The following is a 22164-nucleotide window of genomic DNA, read 5'->3' on the forward strand; positions in this document are numbered from 1 at the left end:
CTCAAAACAGTCTAAAAGTCATACAAACCACTGTACCAAATAAGGATGATAAACTCCAAGTCAAGTGCACCCTTTCTAAGATAGAGGTGATGTGTTTGGATTGTCAAGTTTCCTACAGTGCCAGCTGTGACTCAGTGGGTAGCACTCCTGCCTCAGAGTCAAGAAGGTTGTGGGTTCAAGTCCCACTCCAGGGACTGGAGCACAAAAATCTAGGCTGACACTCCAGTGCAGGGCTGAAAGAGGCATTAAACCGAGGCCCCGTCTGCTCTCTCAGGTAGACATAAAAGATCCCATGGCACAATTTCAAAGAGGAGCTGGGGAGTTATCCCCGGTGTCCTGGCCAATATTTATCCCTCAATCAACATAAAAATAGATTATCTCATCATTATCACATTTATGTTTGCGGGAGCTTGCTGTGCACAAATTAGCTACCGCGTTTCCTACATTACAACAGTGACTGCACTCCAAAAGTACTTAATTGGCTGTAAAGCACATTGAGATGTCCGCTGGTCGTGAAGGGCGCTATAGAAATGCAAGTCTTTCTAACAATGTAACTGCAGTGACACCACAATGGTGTATGATGCTTAAGCTCCATGCTTCTACCAGGAACACAAGAACGGTTACAGATGCAGCTGAACTTTCTGCATGAAGCAACATTGACTGTGGATTGCCAGGGGCGAAGATTCACATACTGATTCTTCATCCCATTGAACTCTCTTTCCAATTGTGCTACTGCCTGAAACTTTGTTGCACCCAGAAGCTCATATGCCGAGCTAACCAGTTGCTGAACCAAACATTTCTGTAACACGCATTAGGCTATGGGAAATTTGTGATTTCCCCCACAAGTAACGGTACAATTTTCTCAAGTCTTTGTGCTCCCAGCAATCATGTAAATAATGTATTACGCTGGTTAAAGACTGAGCATATTAAATTATCTTAAAGAAATGAACCCATTAGCTCATAAATTGAGACTAAAAATTAACTTTCCCCTAGCTTCAAAGTACATAAGATGAACCATTAAATGTGTTTCAACTGCATAAAATACTGATCCCAGTTGGGGGCAGTAATAGGGTCACTAAAGCTGGCCCAGTGCCCCTGGACCCCCCACCCACCCCCAAGGGTTCATGCTCCAAGTTGCTATCCAGAAGTGCAACTGGCTGGATGCCAGGTGAGGAGACAAGTTTAGGCTGAGTTGTAATGACCTCCATGATCAAATAACACTCACTGCCCAAGCTCACACCAATGAACTGATGTTTGGGTAGGTAAAGGAGAATTTCTGGTGCTTGTCAGACGAGATGTCAATGCCTTCAGGAGTGGGCAACCACTTAAGAGTGGATGCAGCACTTAAAAAAAAAAAAAATTGAATAGGTAGTTTTACAAACAAATGTTATCTGTAAACCATTACCGCAGGGTAAAAGCTGACAAGTTGTTATTTTGCCTCAAGTTTTGTAAAACAAGAATAACTCCCTGTGCAATTCTCATCTCACTGATTCTGCAAATATCTTTTGAAACATTGTCAGGTTACCCAATGATTCAGCACTGTACAAATCCAATAATCAGTCTTTTCAGCAGCCAATGCACATGCATCATTTGACATTTTGTTAGCACGGCAGCATGCCAAGTAACTATTAACTCAAGTCCATTATAATCCAATCATGTTCATATTCAGCTGTATGTAAATACTTTATAATCTTGGATTGTATTCTATAAATGAAAATAAAAAAGCATAAACTAATAGGCTTAGTAAAATGCCAACTTGTGGGAAGCCAGTCAGTCAATGTTGTACACATGTACAAAATAAATTAGAATGATGTATGAAGCAGATTAGTCCTACACTGGAAAGGTTCTCTGCTGCTCTAACAACTCAATGACAAAGAGTAAGAGCAAAATGGCAGTCTTTAGATCTTGAAGTTACTCTGGTCAAGATTGGTCAAATGCAGATATTCTAATCTAGTATATGTTTCAGAAACCAATTTTATAGCACAGAGTTAGTTAATCCAATGAAGTGTGCACAGGGATTTGAACTTCAAGTTATTTTCTAAATAATTACATTTGATCATAAATCAACCACCAAAAACTTAGCCCTAACACTGAATTGAGTTAATCTCATACTTGTACAACGTTTATTCTGGAGTAGAAAATGGGTTTGACTTGTATAAATTGGCATTAAAAGAGGGGATAAAGGCCTAGAAATTCAGTTAGGGGCGCCCAGCTCACCTGGGCGCCGGAAGTACCGCTGCGCGCGGAGCCACTTGCGCCAGCGGGATATTCAGTTTCAGCACCTTAAGTGGAAGCCGGCCGCTAAACAAAGGTTTCGGCGCCCCGCTTGGGGCGCTGAAACTGAATATCGGCGTGCAAAGTGCCGCAGCGCCACCCACTGCGGCACGGCAGCCTGCGGTACTGCAGGCCTTCCTCTCAGTCTTAAGGGGGAGGTGCCTGCAACAGCGCGATCCCCGCTCGCGAGTGCCGGCAAATGACCCCGGCACCAAGGAGAAGTGCCGGGCTCTCTGGAAACAGCCGGCAATGCCGCGGGGGGGGTGGTGAAGGAGGCCGGGGATGGAGGTGCGGGCAGGCGGCCGCCGAAAAAGCGGCCGGCCGCACCTCCACCTTAACTCGCCCCACTACCGGCACAGGTAGGCCCCGTGTACCGGTCGCTGTTTGCGGCCGGCGCGGGGGAGGCGGCAGCAACCAAATATGGCCAGCGGGGCGATAGCGGGGCGCTGCGCACACCGATGACGTCATCGGTGGCGGCGCAGCGCTACTGGCTAACGCCGCCATTAGCGCCCCGCTAAATATCGCGGTAGGTTTGCACAGTGGCGCAAAAGCCCTCTTTGGGCGCAAACTGGTGGCGCAGGCCACTGAATTTCTAGGCCAAAGAGTTTAAAGCCTGATGGCAACGAGTACACTACATGGTTGGACACGGATTCACATTTGTAATTCTTGATCACAACCAGGCGCTTTCCTTGAAAATAGGTTTTAACTTTAAAATTTTAACAGGTAAACCAGTTCAAGGACGTTGGTATAAGCCTTCAAGTATAATATGATTTCCCCCTTTGCTTGTAAATGTGCATAGCTGGGTGGGGAGTGAGAGGAAGAACATACAATATGCTCCTCATCCTTACAAAAGCAAAATACTGCGGATGCTGGAAATCTGAAATAAAAACAGAAAATGCTGGAAATACTCAGCAGGTCAGGCGGCATCTGTGGAGAGAGAAACAGAGTTAACGTTTCTGGTCGATGACCCTTCGTCAGAACTGGAAAAAGTTGGAAATGGAACAGGTTTTTAAGCAAGTGTAGGGGCGGGGGGGGGGGGGGGGTTGGGGAAGGACAAAAGGGAAGAAGGTCTGTGATAGGATGGAAGGCAGAAGAGATTAAGAGACAAAAGGGATGATGGTGCAAGGCAAAAGGAGATGGTAATGGGACAAGTTAAGAAATAAAAGATGGCTCTAGATGAAGTGTAAATGGCAATGGCAGGATGATCGACAGCTGCCATGTGAGAGAGAAAAAAGATAGGGGCAGAGGTTATGGCTGAAATTGCTGAACTCTACGTTGAGTCCAGATGGCTGTAAAGTGCCTAATCGAAAGATGAGGTGCTGTTCCTCGAGCTTACTTGGAACAGTGCAAGAGGCCGAGGACGGAGAGGTCAGAGTGGGAGTGGAGGGGAGAATTAAAGTGACAGGCGACCGGAAGCTCGGGGTCACGCTTACGGACTGAAGAGGTGTACCGCAAAGTGGTCACCCAATCTGCGTTTGGTCTCCTCAATGTAGAGGAGACCGCATCGTGAGCAGCGAATACAGTATAATAAATTGCAAGAAGTACAAGTAAATCACTTTCACCTGGAAAGGAGTGTTTGGGGCACTGGACAGTGGGAAGGGAGGAGGTAAAAAGGCAGGTGTTGCATCTTTTACATTTCAAACTTTTCCAGTTCTGATGAAGAGTCATCGACCTGAAACGTTAACTCTGTTTCTCACTCTACAGATGCTGCCTGACCTGCTGAGTATTTCCAGCATTTTCTGTTTTTATTTATGATCATCATCCTTACTTGATATACAAAAAGATTTATTGGCTATGTTATAAGTTACGTGCCATGGCAAAATGGAGCCAAATGAACAAAAGTTGCAATACAAAAAAAAGTGTATATATGTGGACACTTCTGGGCACCACATTTCAGTAAAGAGGTAAAGGCCTTAAAAGCTGGACTAAACATGACCACTCCTTCAAAGGGTACAGAGGAGGTTTACCCAGGATTTACCAGGGATGAGGGATTTCAGTTATGAGGAGAGGTTAGAAAAGTTAGGACTGTTCTCCTTGGAACAGAAAAGGTGAAGAGGTGACCTAAAAGGTTTTCAAGTTGATGAGAGGTTTTGATAGGGTAAATAGGAAAAAAATATTTCTTCTGGTGAGTGCATCAATGACCAGAGGTTATAGATTTAAAATCAATGGAAAAAGATCTAGAGGGGAAGAGGAGGAGAAACTGTTTCACTCAGAACGTTGTCGGGATCTGGAACACTACCTGAAAAGGTGGTGGAAGCTGATTCCATAAATAATTTTTAAAAGGGAGTTGGACAGGTACTTGAGGATGAGCAACTAACAGGGTTATGGACAAAAAGCAGGGATATTAGACTAAATACTACTGCTCTTTCAAAAAGCCAGCACAGGCACGACAGGCCGAATGACCGCTTTCTATGCTGTAAGTTTCTATGGATTCTAAAAAAGCCATTTAGTTCCATTTGCACTATATTGTGACCATAGGACACTCAAGTGTTCCCCCTAATGTAGATTCTAGTGGGCTTCACATTCTTAGTTGCAACTGTGAATTAGAGTCTAGATTACACTTCAAAACTACATTTCAAAGTTCTTCAATGGCTATGAAACGCTCATCCCCGATGATGTGAAGGGCTCAATATAAATGCAAACTGAAAAGGTACTAGGTAAATGCAAGTTCTTCCTTATTTTTCTTAACTGCAGTAAAGCTAAAAGTTTGCAAAAAGTGAAAAAAAAAAACCTCTGGGCTGTAGTGATGCAAAATCGAGGTGATCATCTGCCTAAGGTGGCAGTACCATGGTTCAGTTATAGCTGACTACAGTAACACAATCTCTTCCATATGGGGAATCTATATTTTTTATTTGCAATTGAGATTGAACAATAAATCTTTCTGAATCAGGAACTATCGGTGCATATATTGACATGTGCCCAGAGTAATAGCCAGCTAAGTGCAGCGTTACTGCAGAAGATCGCAGCAGATTCACATTTATCTCCTACTCCCACTTGTGAGGCCAGGAACTGGATTTTTTGCTACTAATTATGAAGGCAGCAAATAGCCTCCTCAAAAGCTATCTTTTTGATAATATTTCAGTCATCTCTCCTAACTATTACACTCCTGGTCAATATCCTTAAATTCCCACATTAAGTACCTTGGGGAATTTCATTATGTTTAAAACCATGATAGAAATGGCAACTTTTGTTGTTGCAGCGTTCGCATTTAATTTGTTACAAAAAGGAAAAGATTTTGGCCACTTGTGCCATGTTCACCTTCTTTGTCTTCAGCTCTTTCTTCCAACATCCCATTCACTATGGCTACAGCTGCTGCGCCATTTATCTGATTGGCTGAATGAATCAGGATTGCCTTGCAGCCACCTCGACAGTTGCTTTGAACCAACAGGTAATAATTGCAAATCTCGCCTTTCATCTCAATCTCTGGAACTGGAAACAAACGAGGATTTAAAGTATACTGGAGGTGAAAGCATACTGGAGGTGAAAGCTATGAAAAATACAATAGTTAATAAGTGCTAAAAAATCTCATTATGTGACAAAAGATGAAACGTAAAAGTGATATCAATCTTGATTTATGGGCGTGATGAATAATCCAGCAGACTTTATGGTAGAAATAAACTGGCTGCTTTAATTAGCGCAAGTTCCCTATTTTAATATAAAATAAGCTGGATTCCTAGCCACCACTGTTAGGACCAGGTAAAAGATGAGGCATTTTCCTATACTCAGTGTATTGATTATATTTACAAGAAATGCCAACTATTTATACAGGGAAGTCAATTCTAAATTTGTTCAGCTTCAACATACAAAAATGGGGGGAAAACACAAAATATAATCCATAAAATAACACAAGCAATTTGGGGTGTAAACAAAGTTAACAGTACATAAACTTGAATGTAGAATTCAAATGTGGTCAAAAAATACAAAGTAAGGCTGTCAATTAATCGCAGTTGTCTTGTGATTATCACGTTAATTCTTTTGGGTCATTTTTTTTTTTTTTTTTTAAAACGTATGTTAATTGCAGAAGTTAACGTCACCCTCACCCCGATTCACTAAAACAAAGTCCGCTGTTCCCAGCTCGGTAGATCCTGCTGGTAGCTGTGCGAGCCTTTCACTTTTCCAGTCTCTGCTCCTCACTCAAGTCGTTCGCTCAATGGCTTTATTTAAAAGGTTTTTGCACCCGCCCCCGAGTTTGGGTTGCTGCAAAGATTGTAGGAGGTTGGGGTGGGTTAGGGACTAGGGTGGGGGGGCGGTTCTAGGTTGAGTCTCCTGCTCATTCCCATGGCGGGGTCCCATATTTGACTAAGGCACCTGGGCATGGGTCCTCTAGGATCATGTGTCAATACACTCTTGGCTGCCATTACCCAAATGGACAGGCAGGATTTAAACATTCTGTGCTGTCCTGCCCACAGGTCCTCACAATGCTACAGAGCCTAATTCTTCTGTCTATATGCTGATCTTTAGTATAAACGCAGCCACGTGATCAGTTGTCTCTGAACATATATGCAAGTACAATACACTTTGCTACGTTAGATGTACAGAATTCAGAAATAGGAAAACGTTTATGCTGGGTTGCTTTTGGATGAAAATAATAGCATCAGTAATAAAACAATCAAGATCAATAGAGATTAAAAAGTTTTAATTGCCAGATTAATCACGATTATTTTTAAAAATTGCTTGACAGGTCTAAAACTAAGTAATTAACACCAGGCTGTTATTTCGCAAATGGTAAAGAATTAAGCAATTAAAATATATATCCTTTTATTAAGTTTAGCAAGTAGTCAACTGCACAATGATCTCTGCATCTCACCCACTGTCAGTGAACTGTCAAAAATAGAGTTCCTAAATGTCTTAGTGGGCAAGTGCACTGTACAGCATGTAGTTCACATACTGATCTATGATGAGATTGCTGATCTTGGCCGGTGCCCTAGTGGATACACTACAACTGGCCTGAGTATTTATGGACTATTACTGCAGTATGGTTTAGGGATTTGAAAATTACAATCTTTCAGAAACTTTAAACAGCAGAACTCAACAAAATAATGGGATTACGTGATAAAGTGACAAACAAAATGAGTTCATACTATCCTCAGATTCTGATTGGGACTTTATGTGCGCCACATTTTTTCCCCCCAACATGCATATGATTCGACTGTTTTACATCGACAATATTCAGCTACATAGTTACAGAAAAATCCAAGACTGAAAAAAACCCAGATGCTTGGGTAGTCTTAGACAAGTTCCTATTGATACAAGCCCACATCATAAAACTACCCATAAACATTTTCACCAGTTGCCAGTCCCATTCAGACCGTTACAGTCTGGACTTCAGTTAAGGCACAATGCCGGGGCATGGTAGAGCTTTATGCTGTATTATATACTGTGGCATACATGATCAGAGAGTAATTAATGCTGACACTAAGGGGTCGATTTTAACTGAGCCTTGGAGGCGTACGGGGAGGGGGGAGGGGGGGGGTTAAATCGCAAAAACTGGCGGGCGGGCCCCGCCTGGTTCCCGACTCCGAGCCATTTTTACTCAGGCGTGTCTGATGGTCCCAAATCCGTCCCGTATCCAACAGGCGGGACTGGTCTTTAAGACCCTTAATCACCACTAAATGGCTTCTATAATCCCATTTTAACAGTCCCTTGCAATTTTAACCCTTTTCCCACGTAAAACACGCCTGGTGGGAATCACGATTGTGAAACCTGGCGGGAGCACTATTGGCTTGCTGACTATCAGCTGCAAGTCAACCATTAAAGAGGAGATTTGATCAGCCATCATTTGCAGGTGGCAGGATTTTGTTGTCTCAGGCCTGAGGCAACTTTTACCAGGCTTAACCACACCTGTGGAAGGTTGGAGCCTCACACACATCTCCAGTGTGAACTTCTGGGAAACCCCTCTCGCCACCTTCACTCAGCGCTTCCTCAACAGAGGCATATGCCAGAAGCATGGGAGCCATTTATTTCCTTCCCATCTGGGCATTAGAGGAGGTTGAGCACCAGCCGCGGCAGCAGCAGAACCAGGAACAACAGCAGCACCAGCAACAGCAGCAGGCACGCCAGGCTGCTGCTCACCCACCTGAAGCTGCACAGGCCAGAAGGGGCCAGCGCCTGGAAGCCCGTCAACGCAGGAGATACCCCCCAAACGTCTACAGACACAGGGTCAGCTACCTCAACATGACTGAGCAGCAGTGCCAAAGGCAGCTCCGACTTTCGCAAGAGGTAGTGACTGACATCTGCGCAATGCTACAGCAAGACCTGCTGCCCAGAGGACCAGGTGGACACTCCTTACCAGTGGCCATCAGTCACCACCGCACTCAACTTTTTTGCCTCAGGCTCATTCCAGGGATCATCAGCAGCATTTCCCAGGTGGTCGCACATACTTGCATCACGCAGGTAACCGATGCCCTCTTTGCCCTCGCGCACAATCACATCCATTTCACCAAGGATCGAGCAAGTGTGACGGCGCGAGCGGTTGGATTAGCTCATCTGGCAGACTTTCCAAGGATGCAGGGCGTCTTTGACTGCACACATGTGGCCCTTAGGGCACCCCATCGCAATCCAGGTATTTTTGTCAACCGCAAGGGCTTCCACTCCTTTAACATTCAGCTGGTGTGTGACCACAAGGAGATTTTGCATGTTTGTGCCATGTACCCTGGCAGTTGCCATGACTCCTTCATACTGCGCCAGTCTAGTGCGCCTCCGCTATTCAGGCCGCCAGACCAACTTCACGGATGGCTACTTGGAGACAAGGGCTATCCCCTGAGGATGTGGCTAATGACGCCGTTGAGGGGGCCAGCCAACGAAGCTGAGGAGAGCTAAAACTCCAGCCACATGTCCACCAGATCCATTATCGAGCAAACCATCGGTTTGCTGAAGATGCGCTTCAGATGCCTGGATAGATCAGGTGGAGCCCTACAGTACTCAGCAGCCAGGGTCTCCAGAATCGTCGTGGTTTGCTGTGCACTTCACAACATGGCACAGCATCGTGGCTTGCAGATTCCCGAGGACCAAGTGGCTCCTCACATCTCCTCCTCCTCCTCATCTGAGGAGGGTGAGGAGGGCAAAAACGACCATCCTGCAGAGGACCAACAACCAGCGGCAGCATTACGCCAGAACATTGCTGCCCGGGATGCAAGGAACGCACTCATCCTGGCCAGATTTGCTTAGCCTAGCCAATCAAGCACTTTTGCCTCACAGCTTCTTACCTGAGCATCGACAATGGCCAAGACCCTGCGGATTCCTAGCTATTTGTCCAGCATACTGACAATTGCAAGTAATCCTAAGCCCTCAATGTGAAAGTCCCATTTGCGAAATGACACACGCCACAAATACAGCAGTAGCCATCAGGCTTTTTATTGACAGAATTCATCAGATGGCTTTTTTTTTTTAAATATATAAAATTTCACCCAAGTGACTACCCTGATGACTACTTGTTCTTTATTTTCCTCTGACGCGTGCTCCTACGTAGTGGTTCCCCTGTGGCTTCAGCAGATGTGGAGGCCCCTTTCTCACTTTCCTGCTGCTCCTGTCTCGACACCTTTGGCGGACGTCCTCTGGGGTGGCCAGCCTGTGAGGGCTCGTCAACAGTCTGCTGCTCCTGCGGCTGTGCAGGGGTTGAGACGTCTATCTCACTTGGGTGTGGACTCCGGTGGGGCTCTGATCGAGGGCTCTGCAGTGGCATGGAAGTGTGAGCGCTTGGAGAGGAGCCCCCACTTCCTCGAGGTCTGCCACCAACTTCCCGCTCATGGGTCAGCTCCCCCTCCGCACCAGCAAGTGGCTTGAGAGCACCTTGCTGCACATTAGGGGGGCCACGGGGACCCGTATCTGCAATGGCAGTCCTACTCAGAAGGACTTCCATGAAGGTCTGGTTTCTCTGTTCAATAGTTGCCCATCGCTCAAGAGATGTCATTCTATTCTGAACACTCACCATGTTTTCCATACCCTGGCGACTAACCTCCTCCATGGCTGTAGCCCGCCTCTCCTCTACCGTAGCCAGCCTTACCACGGAGGCAGCAATCATTTCCACGTAGGTAGCCATCCTTTCCGCGTTGATGCGTTCATGCGCCAATGACTCCACAAAGGCTCTGCTCATGTTCGCTATGGACTCCTCCATTCGCTCCACACTCACAGCGAACCTAGAGGCAAAACCTGCCAGAGACTCCTGCATCTGTGCATGGAGTTCCATCACCTCTGATCTTATGGATGGACCCAGAGGCAGAGGGTCGACATGCAGCTGAGCTGAGCTGGCAGAGTCCTGCGCCCTCCGACGAGGACTCTCCATTGCTGTCCCTGTCTCCACAATCTGCTGATGCTCACTTGTGAGCTGTGATACACCAGGTGACAACACTACTCTATGTCCCGAAGGTCCCCCCGAGGTGCGAGTGTCTGCGCTGGTGCTGGGTGCGCTTATTTCTGCTGACGCTGCGCCCTCAGAGATTGCAGATTCCTCTGAGGAGTGTGGAAGCTCAGGCTCTACCTCCTGGACAGTGGGGACGGGGGCTCTCGATGGTCCTGTGGGGGAGTAAAGGAAAGAGTTAGAGATGCGAGGTCAAGGTTACATGCACATTGCATATTGCAGATGATGATACATCCATCTGTTATAGCTTCAGAATCATTATCAGTGACTCATGCAATATCAATGAGAGAGATGGAAAACTATTCTGTCACCAGCTTGCTGTGATGCACTCGTCTGTCCGTCCCCAACTTGCGCATCTTTTTCAACCCCGACAATTTCCAGGACGGCCTCCTCCCAGGGGGTGAGCTGGGCTACTGATGGTGGGCCTCCTCCTGTCCTGGCTCTTTCCCTTTTATTGTGAGCTCTCTTTTCCTGCAATGAGGGCGACAAGTGGAAGTTGAGTGAGAATGAAGGAGTGCAGAGATTGCATAGCATAGATACTTAGGAGACAAAGATGGAGTGAGGTTGCAAGACCAAGGGCCCTCCCTGTGTGTTGTCAGTTGTGTTCAAAGCATCAGAGTGATGGGGAGTGTGAGGGCTACATGGTGCAATAGTTATGTGATTGTGAGCAGAGAGGGGGAGGGAATGGGTAAGGGTGCATGGATGTCAGTGTCAAGTGGGATGTGGAGGAAGAGATTGCTAAAGCTGAGTGCGAGTGAGGAAAGGCAATGGGGATCAGATTGAGGGTGATGGGAAATTCATACTTACTTTTCCAGTGCGATGAAGGTCATGGAATCTTTTCCTGCACTGCATCCAGGTGCCCCGTGTGACCCCCCAAGGAGTTGACCTCCCCAGCCACCTGTATCCACACAGCCTTGGTCTGACTGGGAGGCCTCTTCCTCCCTGATGAAGGGAACAGGACCTCCCTGTGGGCCCTAGCCCCATCCACCAATGCCTGTAGTGCTGCCTCATCAAACTTAGGAGCTGCTCTTGGCCTCCCGCTGGCCATTGTTCCTGCAGGTTCCTGTGCCACCAAATGGAGAAAGCTTGGAAGCCTGCAGAAGAAGCAAGGCTTGCTGTGGACCTTAAATGCAGCAGCAATGATGACGTCATCGGAGGGGACTTTCAGTCATGAAAAACCCATTTGCAAAGGCTTCCCACACGTTGGAATCCAATTGGCCAATTGAGTTAAAATTGCATCAATCTCCCACATCCATTTAGATTCGTGTGGGAAACACGACAATAGCCCGCACCTGAGTTAAAATCGACCCCATGGTGTTAAAAGTGCAAGAGTGTTCCATTTCTCTATCACTAACATCCTAATGGACCCCAAATCCCCACAAATATTACTGTTAGAATTTTATTTTAAATCAGTGGACAATTTTACAGTTTATTTCTGAACAGCTGACAGCACTATCTTCAGAAAGCAAATGTCTACAATTTAAACTTCAGGTATAGTTAGCTTTCCTGTTATGGAATGAGACATTTATTTAAAGCAGTATACATTGGCTCCCCCTCTCTCCAACTCAAATAGAAACTTCATTAAGAGTTCACCATAAGGGTTTTTAATAGCTGACTTAAAATGAAGAGCTAAAATAAGATTAATAACAAAAAGGTTAAGGGCTCATCAGAATGTGATGAGTTTGTGAAGATACGAACAGCCAGCAAAGCTTATTTGTAATAGTTACATGAAAATTCACAGAACAATAAATTATAGGTGCTGTTATCTATCTCAATGCTTTAAAATCAAATTGTACACCATTTAAAATGCAATTTAGTTTCCATTAACACAACTGAAGCTTTCTGCCCTTCCATAACAACATCAAGGTTTAAAGGAGGAAATCAATTTTGCGATTCAGCATTGTGACAAGTATTGCAGCGTTCTGTTTAGAAGTGATAAAGGAATTGGCAAAGTTAATCACAGGGACAAAATTTAAAAGGCAAAAGCAGGATTCTGCACCAGCATCATTCTGTGTACTTTATATTTGAAAAAAATGCTAATGGGTTATTCCTTCCAAAATATCAATCATATTTACAGGTACTTTGTTAGACCAGTTAACTTCTGAAGATGTGCAAACAGTTACAATTGTTCTTTCTATGCTATTCCAAGTTCCACAGTAAACCCAATGCACTGCAGACTCAATAACATACAGTGCAACATGTCTATTACAGTCGCCCATGAGACTGGTGAATTTGGTTAGAATACATAAATGACTACTTTATGCAGGATCTTAATAAAACAGTTCAAACTTTCTGTGCTAAATGATCCTGCAATAATTTGTGGGGTGACTCCATCAGAGAGAAAAAAAATTGAATCACTGGATCACCTAGCTCCCATGAGAATTTAGCAGAGTTCTGTCCAGTCCCAATTTGGCTCCAGCACTCATGCTTGACTACAATAAACAGGTGGAATATAGTGGAATTCAATTCTTTGTGGCCAAATTGAGTGGCTCCCATTTGTAACACACGGGTGACTATTTACTATTGACAAGTTATTCCAGACTGAAAATGTTGGTAAATACAGGTGATAATTCCAAACAGGTTCCATGACCCATGATAGGCAACGGACATTTAAAAGGAGTCGCATCGAGATTAACCAACCTTACACAAAAGCCCCTCAGTTTAAAAAAAAAGTTGTTACAAAAAAAACCCTCAATAGTCTCATACTGGTTTAAAACTTGTGGGAACCCAGCAGATTTGTACTACCTCCAGAGTTTACAATATGAAAAATTATTATAAAATGTCATTTGTAAAAAGGTTTGCGTTGCACCCTTAATCTCGAGGTTTTTTTGTACTTAAGTACATTTACACATAGCATAGGAAGCTGCCATCTCATGCTACTCTGTGCAAAGAATTCAACTCCAGAGGCCAAACTTAAATTGTCAGTACAGAAGGAAATAACATAGGAACAGGTCATTAAGCCCCTCAAGCCTGCTCTGCCATTCAATTAGATCATATCTGATCTATATCTTAACTCCATCTACCTGCCTTGGTTCCATAACCCTTAATATCCTTGCCCAACAAAAATCGAATAACATAAAATCTAAAATACTGAATCCACGGCTACAATCTAATTCAATTATGAAACATACAAAATAAGACTGCCAACTATTAATTTTTTTGTAAAGTAAAAAAATAAGCTATGATTTTGTCAAGCAAAATGGCCAACATTGCTTTTCAGCACATGACAGTACATAGGCAGACAAAATATCTAAAAATCAAACTAGTGGAGTGAAAATTTAACCCAGGTTTGATGCAGACTTGTTCAAATTGCTACAGGTACAGGAAACTTTCTTTTATCCGGCACGGACGGGACCGACGTGGTGCCGGTTCATCAAAAATTCCGGATAACCGAACGCTATAGTAAAAGATACGGAGCCGAGAGCTCCGTATAAAGCAACAAACCCCGTTGCTTAGCAACAGGTTCAAAACAATGGCCACAAGTTGCAAGCGTCTCTGTAGCTTAGCAACAGCTACAGCCACACCCTTGCACAGCAAGTAATAAAAGTTACCTGAACCTACTCCTGAATTTTGCCAGTTAACCGACATTTCCGCTTGTTTAGGGGCCGGTTAATCGAAAGTTTCCTGTACAAGGGTACTTTAACTCTTGTAAGAGGACAGCTTTACAAACCCACCATTAATGCATTTTGGCTTCTTTGCCATATATTCTTTCCATTTCCGTGTACTGTACTGGTTAGCTGGCGGAATCACCGTGGTGCTCACGATACAAGATAGGTTAAAAAGAGCTCCCACCTGGAAGTATCAGGAAGAAAATTGGAATTATTAAACCACAAACTTAAATCAATCAATCAGTTACAATACAGATGGCTGAATAGGCATGAATAAGTTAATACAGATTATTACTAAACATACCTGCTCTATTTTTTTGGGTGGGGTGGGGAAGAAAAGAACTACATTATACAGAGAAACATGATGGAATTTGATAACATTTATTCTACAAGCATTATCATGGTAGAAAAGGTTTTCACAATAGAGTTACTATACTGTGATAACAACAGAAAATGCTGGAAACACTCAGCAGGTCAGGTAGCATCCGTGGAGAGAGAAAGAGAGTTAACGTTTCAAGTCTGTGACCCTTCGTCAGAACACAGGTCCCAGACCTGAAACGTTAATGCTGTTTCCGCTCTCCACGGATGCTGCCTGACCTGCTGAGTATTTCCAGCATTTGCTGTAGTTATTTCAGATTTCCAGCATCTGCAGTATTTTGCCATTGTACTATACTGTGATGTTGTCACATGGCAGTTGGCGAGTTCAGTGTGGAGGCCAGCACACCAAATATTTACCATGGAAAAGTGTTAACAGCAGGCAACTCCTTAATAAGATACAGCAATATGGCTGTATTTGGACTCGGGTTAGACATAGGGGAAGGGAGAGAAACCAGTGGAAGCTCCACAACAAATATTTTGAAAGACGGCAGCAGGCAGTGACTGGGTAAAAGAAAGGAGAGGTAATACAAGAGGAAAAGAATTAGCAGAAAATTAGCAGGAACAACAGCGCTTCAGGTGCCGAATAATGATTTGGGTGCTTCAAACATGCAAGTGTTCAAGGGTAAAAACTAACAGAAGTACTAAATAATGGTTGTAGGAGAATTTTATAATAGCCAATTCTCCCACAATGATCAAGCTAACAGGATGGTGATCTGCTTACTGCAGCAAAGGATGCGGACATTCACCAGTCACAAATGTGTGCTGGAACAAACTGTTACTGCACACGCAATCAGGTGTACTGAATGGTGCAAACGTACCCAGCTTCAAAGTAGTTCTGAAGTCTGATAACAGGAAATCTCTCATCAAGTTTGTAACAGATGCACAAATAGGTCTGTGGACCGCTTTTGCCATGCCAAAAGAATATGCAGCATGATTTTTCTTTATTAGAATGGGTGGTTAAGACTAGTGGAAAATGATCCAGAAGTCAGGTTTATGACCTGATCACAAGTGTGCCTGCATTTAAATATGCAAACATTGGAACCTTTCTTGTCCATACTGGGACGCATTGACCAATTAATCTGCCCCTGAAGCTGGGAGGTTTGAATATTTTCATTTCAGTTTCATCACACATAAAGGAGGTTCTCCCATCAAAGTCATTTTTCCAATGCGTACAGGACTCTAGTCTATAATCACATATCTCAATAGACATTACAGCAGAGGAAGCAGAAACGAGAAGGACAGGCAGTCAGTGTGATGCCACCTGCTCCATTATTTAAGGCTAAAAAGGTTGCTCAAACCTTTTGCTTGTAAGTTTTACATAGGATATACGGCACAGAAACAGGCCATTTGGCCCAACTAGTCTATGCCGGTGTTTAGGCTCCACTTGAGCCTCCTCCTGTCTTTCCTCATCTAACTATCAGCATAACCCTCTTTTCCCTTCTCCCTCATATGCTTGTCCAGCCTCCCCTTAAATGCATCTATACTATTCGCTTTAACCACTCCCTGTGGTAGCGAGTTCCACATTCTCACCACTCTCTGGGTAAAGAAGTTTCTTCTGAATTACCTGTTGGAATTCTTGGTGACTATCTTATATTGATGGCCTCTAGTTATGCTCTTCCCCACACGTGGAAACACTCTCTCTGTATCCACTCTATCAAAACCTTTCATAATTTTAAAGACCTCTATTAGGTCACCCCCTCAGACTTCTTTTTTCGAGAGAAAAAAAGAGACCCAGCCTGTTCATCCTTTCCTGATATGTATACCCTCGCATTTCTGGTATCATCCTTGTAAATCTTCTCTGCACCCTCTCCAGTGCCTCTACATCCTTTTTATAATATGGCGAGAAAAAAGCAAGAGCATACCTTCCCTTGTAGAGAAGAAAGTTGGTTCAGCAGAAGCTTCGATTTGCCTTGGACATCACTTCTTGATAAACTGCTGTACAATTTAATCAAGGTACTCAACACATTAAAGACAAGATAACATTCATCACTGAGGCCTCATAACATAAGAGAACATAGAGAATGTCTCCCTGACGATCATTATCTCCAGAAATACAGAAACAAATTAAAAAGTGAAAGTCCCAAGCACTCGATCATCGCACAGACTATACAGATTGAAAATTCACTCATATCCTGTCGCTATTTTTAAATGAATCATACGGTGCTGCATTTCAATGGTATTAGAAAATTTAATTAGTATGTGATAGTTTTCATTGTTTTATGATTTTACTTTCCACTCATGGGGATAGCTGGTCCTCTTATGGAATAAACAAACACTCTGGAGCCCGACAAGAAGTGTCTCCTATAAGTGTTTCAGCTATAAATTCAAGTTTGTTCTTTCTTTACAGCCGTACTGCTAAATGATTTATGACCAACGAGATTTATGCAGTTTAAATTCTCATTTCTAAAAACAGAATAAACTTTAGATTTTCATTTACACTGAATTGTTAATACTCTGACAGATTTCAGTTTTTATAGACTGGTCTTACAGCATCAGTCTAATTTAAATACCAATCCGGTTAACATAGAAGATAGGAGCAGGAGTAGGCCATTTGGCCCCTCGAGCCTGCTCCGCCATTCAATGCGATCATGGCTGATCATCCAAATTCAGTACCCTGTCCCTGCTTTCTCCCCATACCCCTTGATCCCTTTAGCCTTAAGAAATATATCCAACTCCTTCTTGAATATATTTAATGAATTGGCCTCAACTGCCTTCTGTGGTAGAGAATTCCACAGGTTCACCACTCTCTGGGTGAAGAAATTACTCATTTCTGTCCTGAATGGCTTACCCCTTATCCTTAGACTGTGACCCCTGGTTCTGGACTCCCCGACCATCGGGAACATCCTTCCTGGATCTAGTCTGTCCAGTCCTGTCAGAATTTTATAAGTTTCAATGAAATCCCCTCTCATTCTTCTAAACTCCAGCGAGTACAAGCCCAATCGACCCAATCTCTCCTCATACGTCATTCCTGCCATCCCAGGTATCAGCCTGGTGAATCTTCGCTGAACTCCTTCCATGGCAAGAACATCCTTCCTCAGATAAGGCGACCAAAACTGCACACAATACTCAAGGTGTGGTCTCACCAAGGCCCTGTACAACTGCAGCAAGACATCCTTGTCCCTGTACTCAATGCTCATCCTTAAGCAATGCCTCGATTTAAAATTCTCATCCTGGTTTTCAAATCCCTCCATGGCCTCGCCCCTCCCCATCCCTGTAATCTCCTTCAGCCCCACAACCCTCCAAGGTCTTGGCGCTCCTTCAACTCTTGCCTTTTGCACATCCCCAATTTTTAATCGCTCCATCATTGGCAGCCATACCTTCAGCTGCCAAGGCCCTAAGCTCCCTTCCTAAGCCTCTCCACCTCTCTATCTTTCCTCCTTTTAAGAAGCTCCTTAAAACCTGCCCTAATATCTCATGTGGCTCAATGTCAAATTTTGTTTGTTAACGCTCCTGTGAAGCGCCTCGAGACATTTTACCATGTTAAAAGCGCTATATAAATACAAGTTGTTGTTGAATTTCCAACTTGAACTAAATTCCAAAAGCATAAAGGGAGATGCTCCAAACAGTAACTAAGTAACCGCTAATTTCATCTGACTCATTGACAAAATCAATATCTTTCATACCAGATATAAAACAGATAAAGTGAGCCGAAATAACCTGCAACAGTTTACTTGTAGCAAGTATAAATTCAGTTTTAAGTAATTAGAAAATCTAAAAGAATGAACTAAACATGCAGAATACATATTAGTTGCTGTTTTCAGATGGGGCCCAATGTGGGGAAATGTGAGACTATCCACTTTGGATCAGAGAAAGAGACAAATTGTAATCGATGTTCACTTTCTTTTGGGCCGCACGGCCCCTTTAAGGGGCTGCGTGGCCCATTCAAAAATCCACGCATGCGCAGTTTTTCCCATTTGAAAGCAGGCTGCGTGGGAGGTCCAGACAGATGCGTGGTGAGAGGCTAGGAGCTTCGAAGGGGCAATGGGTGTTCATGCACAGAAATCACTAAAATCTAGTGCGCAGATACAAAAAGTAATCAAAAAGGCTAATGGAATGTTTCCTTTGTCTCAAGGGGGTTGAAATACAAAAGTCTTGGTCAAACTGCATCTGGAGTACAGCATTTAGTTCTGGGCACCGCACTTTAGGAAGGATATATTGGCCTTGGAGGGGGTGCAGCGCAGATTCACCAGAATGATGCCAGTGCTTAAAGGGTTAAATTATGTAGACAAAAACTTCGCTTGCATTCCCTTGAGTTTGGAAGGTTGAGGGGTGATCTAATCGAGGTCATTGAAAATGATAAAGAATTCGACAGGATAGATACAAAGCAACTATTTCCTCTGATGGGGGAATCCAGAACAAGGGGGCATAACCTTAAAATTTAGGAGTGAAATCAGGAGTCACTTTTTCACATAAAGGGTTGTTAAAATCTAGAACTCTCCCCCCTAAAAGGCTGTGGATGCTGGGTGTCAATTGAAATTTTGACGACCGAGATAGAATTTTGTTTTACTTATGGGTATCAAGGGATATAGAACAAATGCGAGTAAATGTAGTTGAGGTACTGATCATCCGGGATCTAATAGAATGGTGCAACAGGCTCAAGTGGCTGAATGGTCTTCTAATCCTGTTCCTAGTTCAACCCACTCCCTTTAAATTAAGCTAATGCTGGCAGGTCAATTCTCATGCAGTAAAAAAAAAAAATGCAAAAAATACTGTATTTCTTATAAGTCAAAAGGGTGAAACTGAACAAGTGCAGTTCACAAAAGACCTAAAAATGACAATCTACAAAAAGATACTGAAATCACTAGTTGAAAACAAGGATACAATTCAAACTCAATCCCAGATAGGAAGTAGGAGGGAAGGTCTGAGAGCGCCACCAACTGCACAAAATCCAACACTGGCTTATAATAATAGAAAACCTAAAGCATAAAAGAAACACAATTATTTACAAGTCAGTTTCAACAAGGATATAATCAAAATGTTTTCACGAAATGGAATACTTAGAAGTAAATTCCATATATTTTATTAAGTAAACTCATATAATTCTGTTTATAAAGCATGAAGTTACAGTTTGCCAGCTTGATGTCTATGATGCAGATCCTTGCCAATACTTGTCTGGCTGGTTTTCAACAATGCAAATTAAATCAAAATTACTTTTCTTAGTTGTAATCTGTACAACTGCTTGTATATCACAAAGCTGTATTAAATTAGAAGCCACTATCAACTTTATTTTTTTTTTTTTAAATGGAACAGAATACACGTAGCAGAAAGTAACTTTATTGTAAGACCAAATAATTCACAAGTGACGAAGTCTTGATTGAGTTAATATTTTCTTGTCTCATTGGATAGTTATCTTATTGCTTATACTTCAGTAAATATATGTAGACATGTAAACTGTTATTTTTCCGTTAAACATTAAAGACATACAGTTGCTTTTAAAGGTCATGCTGCAGAAGCTTCTTGTGACATGAGAGAGGTTAATACAACACCTCGGTGATTTGCACCCTACCCGCCCTGTTATAAGGCAGTGGGATAAGCCAAGTATTCCAGATGCTGTACTGTATAAAACATCCATTAAAATATATTGAATTGAACTTTTTTGGTAGATTAAAAGAAGCTCTTTCACACTCCTCAAAGTCACGCACGGTATTTCTCACTACTTCTTAGAGATGCAAATCCGAAGTCCTCTGAATAGAATTTAGCTGCAACTCAATACATGTGCCCGAGACACAGATTTGGAAGTTTTCATTAATCTTAGGATAAACAGTTAAGAAGAAATGTTTTTTTTCCTGAAATTGATTACATTAGTTTTGGCAAGTACAGTGGACACATTCCACTCAGAACATATTAAAAGTTGGCTGTTACTGGATCATCTATGCACATTGTCCAGACGACTCATCAGGAAACACAAAAGAGGAATGAATTACTCCTGGGTGGTGGTTATGCCCAACACAAGTTTGTACTGTAGTAAAAAAAAACAAGAAACGAGTTCACCTCTCTCATTGTATTTGTTGTTCTAGAAGCTGTGGATGCACTTTCAGTCGAAGTGCAGGAGCTTAGTAAACGACTCCAAGATTTTTGAGTGTAGGCTCTCAAGCAGAATCCTGGAAACTTTACCTCAGAAACAAACTAAGGAAACATGAAAAAGTAAAAATGTCTTTGTTACAATACACAAGTTATTCTTTCCTTTCATACCCGGCAGCCTGCCTAAAACTTGCAAACTACATCAGGTGTTCAGAAAGCAATACAAAAAGGTGTGCAGGGATAATTAACTACTTCCTTAAACAAAATCTACTATATTATTTTTAAAAGTTAATACATTTGTTACAGGTTGATTTCATAAATCCTCAACTGCTAACTGTTTCAATGTTTGTATAAGACAATGCAACTGAATGGGGCAGAATGTGTAGAAAACGAGCTCAAATTCAAGTAAATACTCATCCTGGAAAATAGGGTTCCCATATCTTGCATGTTCTCAGTTTGTTTCGACTGGCTTCCTGTTGAAATGTCTGCTAATTGTACTTCCATACACTATTTCAGCAATATGCTGCCCCATCCATTCAAGTTACACATGCAAACCACATCAAACACCATGCTTGAATCCATTTGCTCAAAAAGGTGGTGCTTGTGGCTTTGAATTTTTGTTTAAACATTTTACTTCTAAATTTTGGCCTACAGTCATTCTTGTTTCTCTTTAAATGTAAAGCTGACAGCCTCAGCCACGGTGGCATAGTGGTTAGCACTGTTGCCTCACAGCACCAGGGACCCAGGTTCAAATCCGGCCTCGGGTGACTGTGCAAACTCCACACAGACATTCTCCCCGCGTTTGCGTGGGTTTCCTCCAGGTGCTCCGGTTTCCTCCCACAGTCCAAAGATGTACGGGTTAGGTTGATTGGCCATGATAAAAATTGGCCCTTAGTGTTAGGGGGGATTAAATATGTGGGGTTACGGGGATAGGGCTTGGGTGGGATGGCTGTCGGCGTAGGGACCGGGTGCTAGGGTTTGGATGATCAGCCATGATCTCGTTGAATGGCGGAGCAGGCTCGAAGGGCCGAATGGCCTACTCCTGCTCCTAGTTTCTATGTTTCACTATCAACAGACTTCACCAGTTACCATGTTAGCACACCTACAGAGGGATACTGATGGAGATATCCATGATCCCTCACCTGTCTACGCAGTGAAACCCAAGGTGCAGGGAAAGAAAATGGAGCCAAAATAAAGGTTTAACTGAAATACACATATGCATTACAACATTTCTGAAGGTTAAAAGGACAAATAATTCAAACTTGAATCTGTGCCCACTGAGTAGAAAGAAGATTGTTGCTTCCACCTCTCCATTAAGGGTTTAAATGAAAAACACTTCAAGGTAAAGATTTTTCTCAGTTGGCAAAATGATAAACTGATGTAAGCAAAGTTATTATACACCAAATAGATTACAACAACTTGCATTTCTACAGCACCTTTAATGTAGTAAAACGCCCCCAAAGCGCTTCTTGTGACAGAGTGTTAGCAGACAAAATTTGACAGAGCCATGGAGAGAGATATTAGGAC

The 22164-nt window shown here is 43.1% G+C and overlaps 2 protein-coding genes across 4 annotated transcripts in view; one reads left to right on the forward strand and one right to left on the reverse strand.

The window, feature by feature from the left end:
* Positions 1–22164, reverse strand: part of mtbp (MDM2 binding protein) — a 104232-nt gene that overhangs the window by 53669 nt on the left and 28399 nt on the right. For 2 of the 3 annotated variants that reach the window (XM_085993687.1, XM_085993685.1), the window contains exons 8-12: positions 20608–20742; positions 19438–19532; positions 16479–16551; positions 14305–14422; positions 5533–5703 (exon numbers count right to left, since the gene is read on the reverse strand). In XM_085993687.1, the coding sequence (XP_085849813.1) occupies positions 5533–5703; positions 14305–14422; positions 16479–16551; positions 19438–19532; positions 20608–20742 (592 nt within the window). The remainder of the gene's footprint in view (positions 1–5532; positions 5704–14304; positions 14423–16478; positions 16552–19437; positions 19533–20607; positions 20743–22164) is intronic. The other variant, XM_085993686.1, reaches the window with a different exon arrangement.
* Positions 1–22164, forward strand: part of mrpl13 (mitochondrial ribosomal protein L13) — a 178281-nt gene that overhangs the window by 32284 nt on the left and 123833 nt on the right. The window lies entirely within an intron of this gene.

This window comes from Somniosus microcephalus, chromosome 7 (genome assembly GCF_052327205.1).
Source record: "Somniosus microcephalus isolate GS21.2 chromosome 7, FLI_Smic_1.0, whole genome shotgun sequence".
In the NCBI taxonomy this organism is placed as follows: domain Eukaryota; kingdom Metazoa; phylum Chordata; class Chondrichthyes; order Squaliformes; family Somniosidae; genus Somniosus; species Somniosus microcephalus.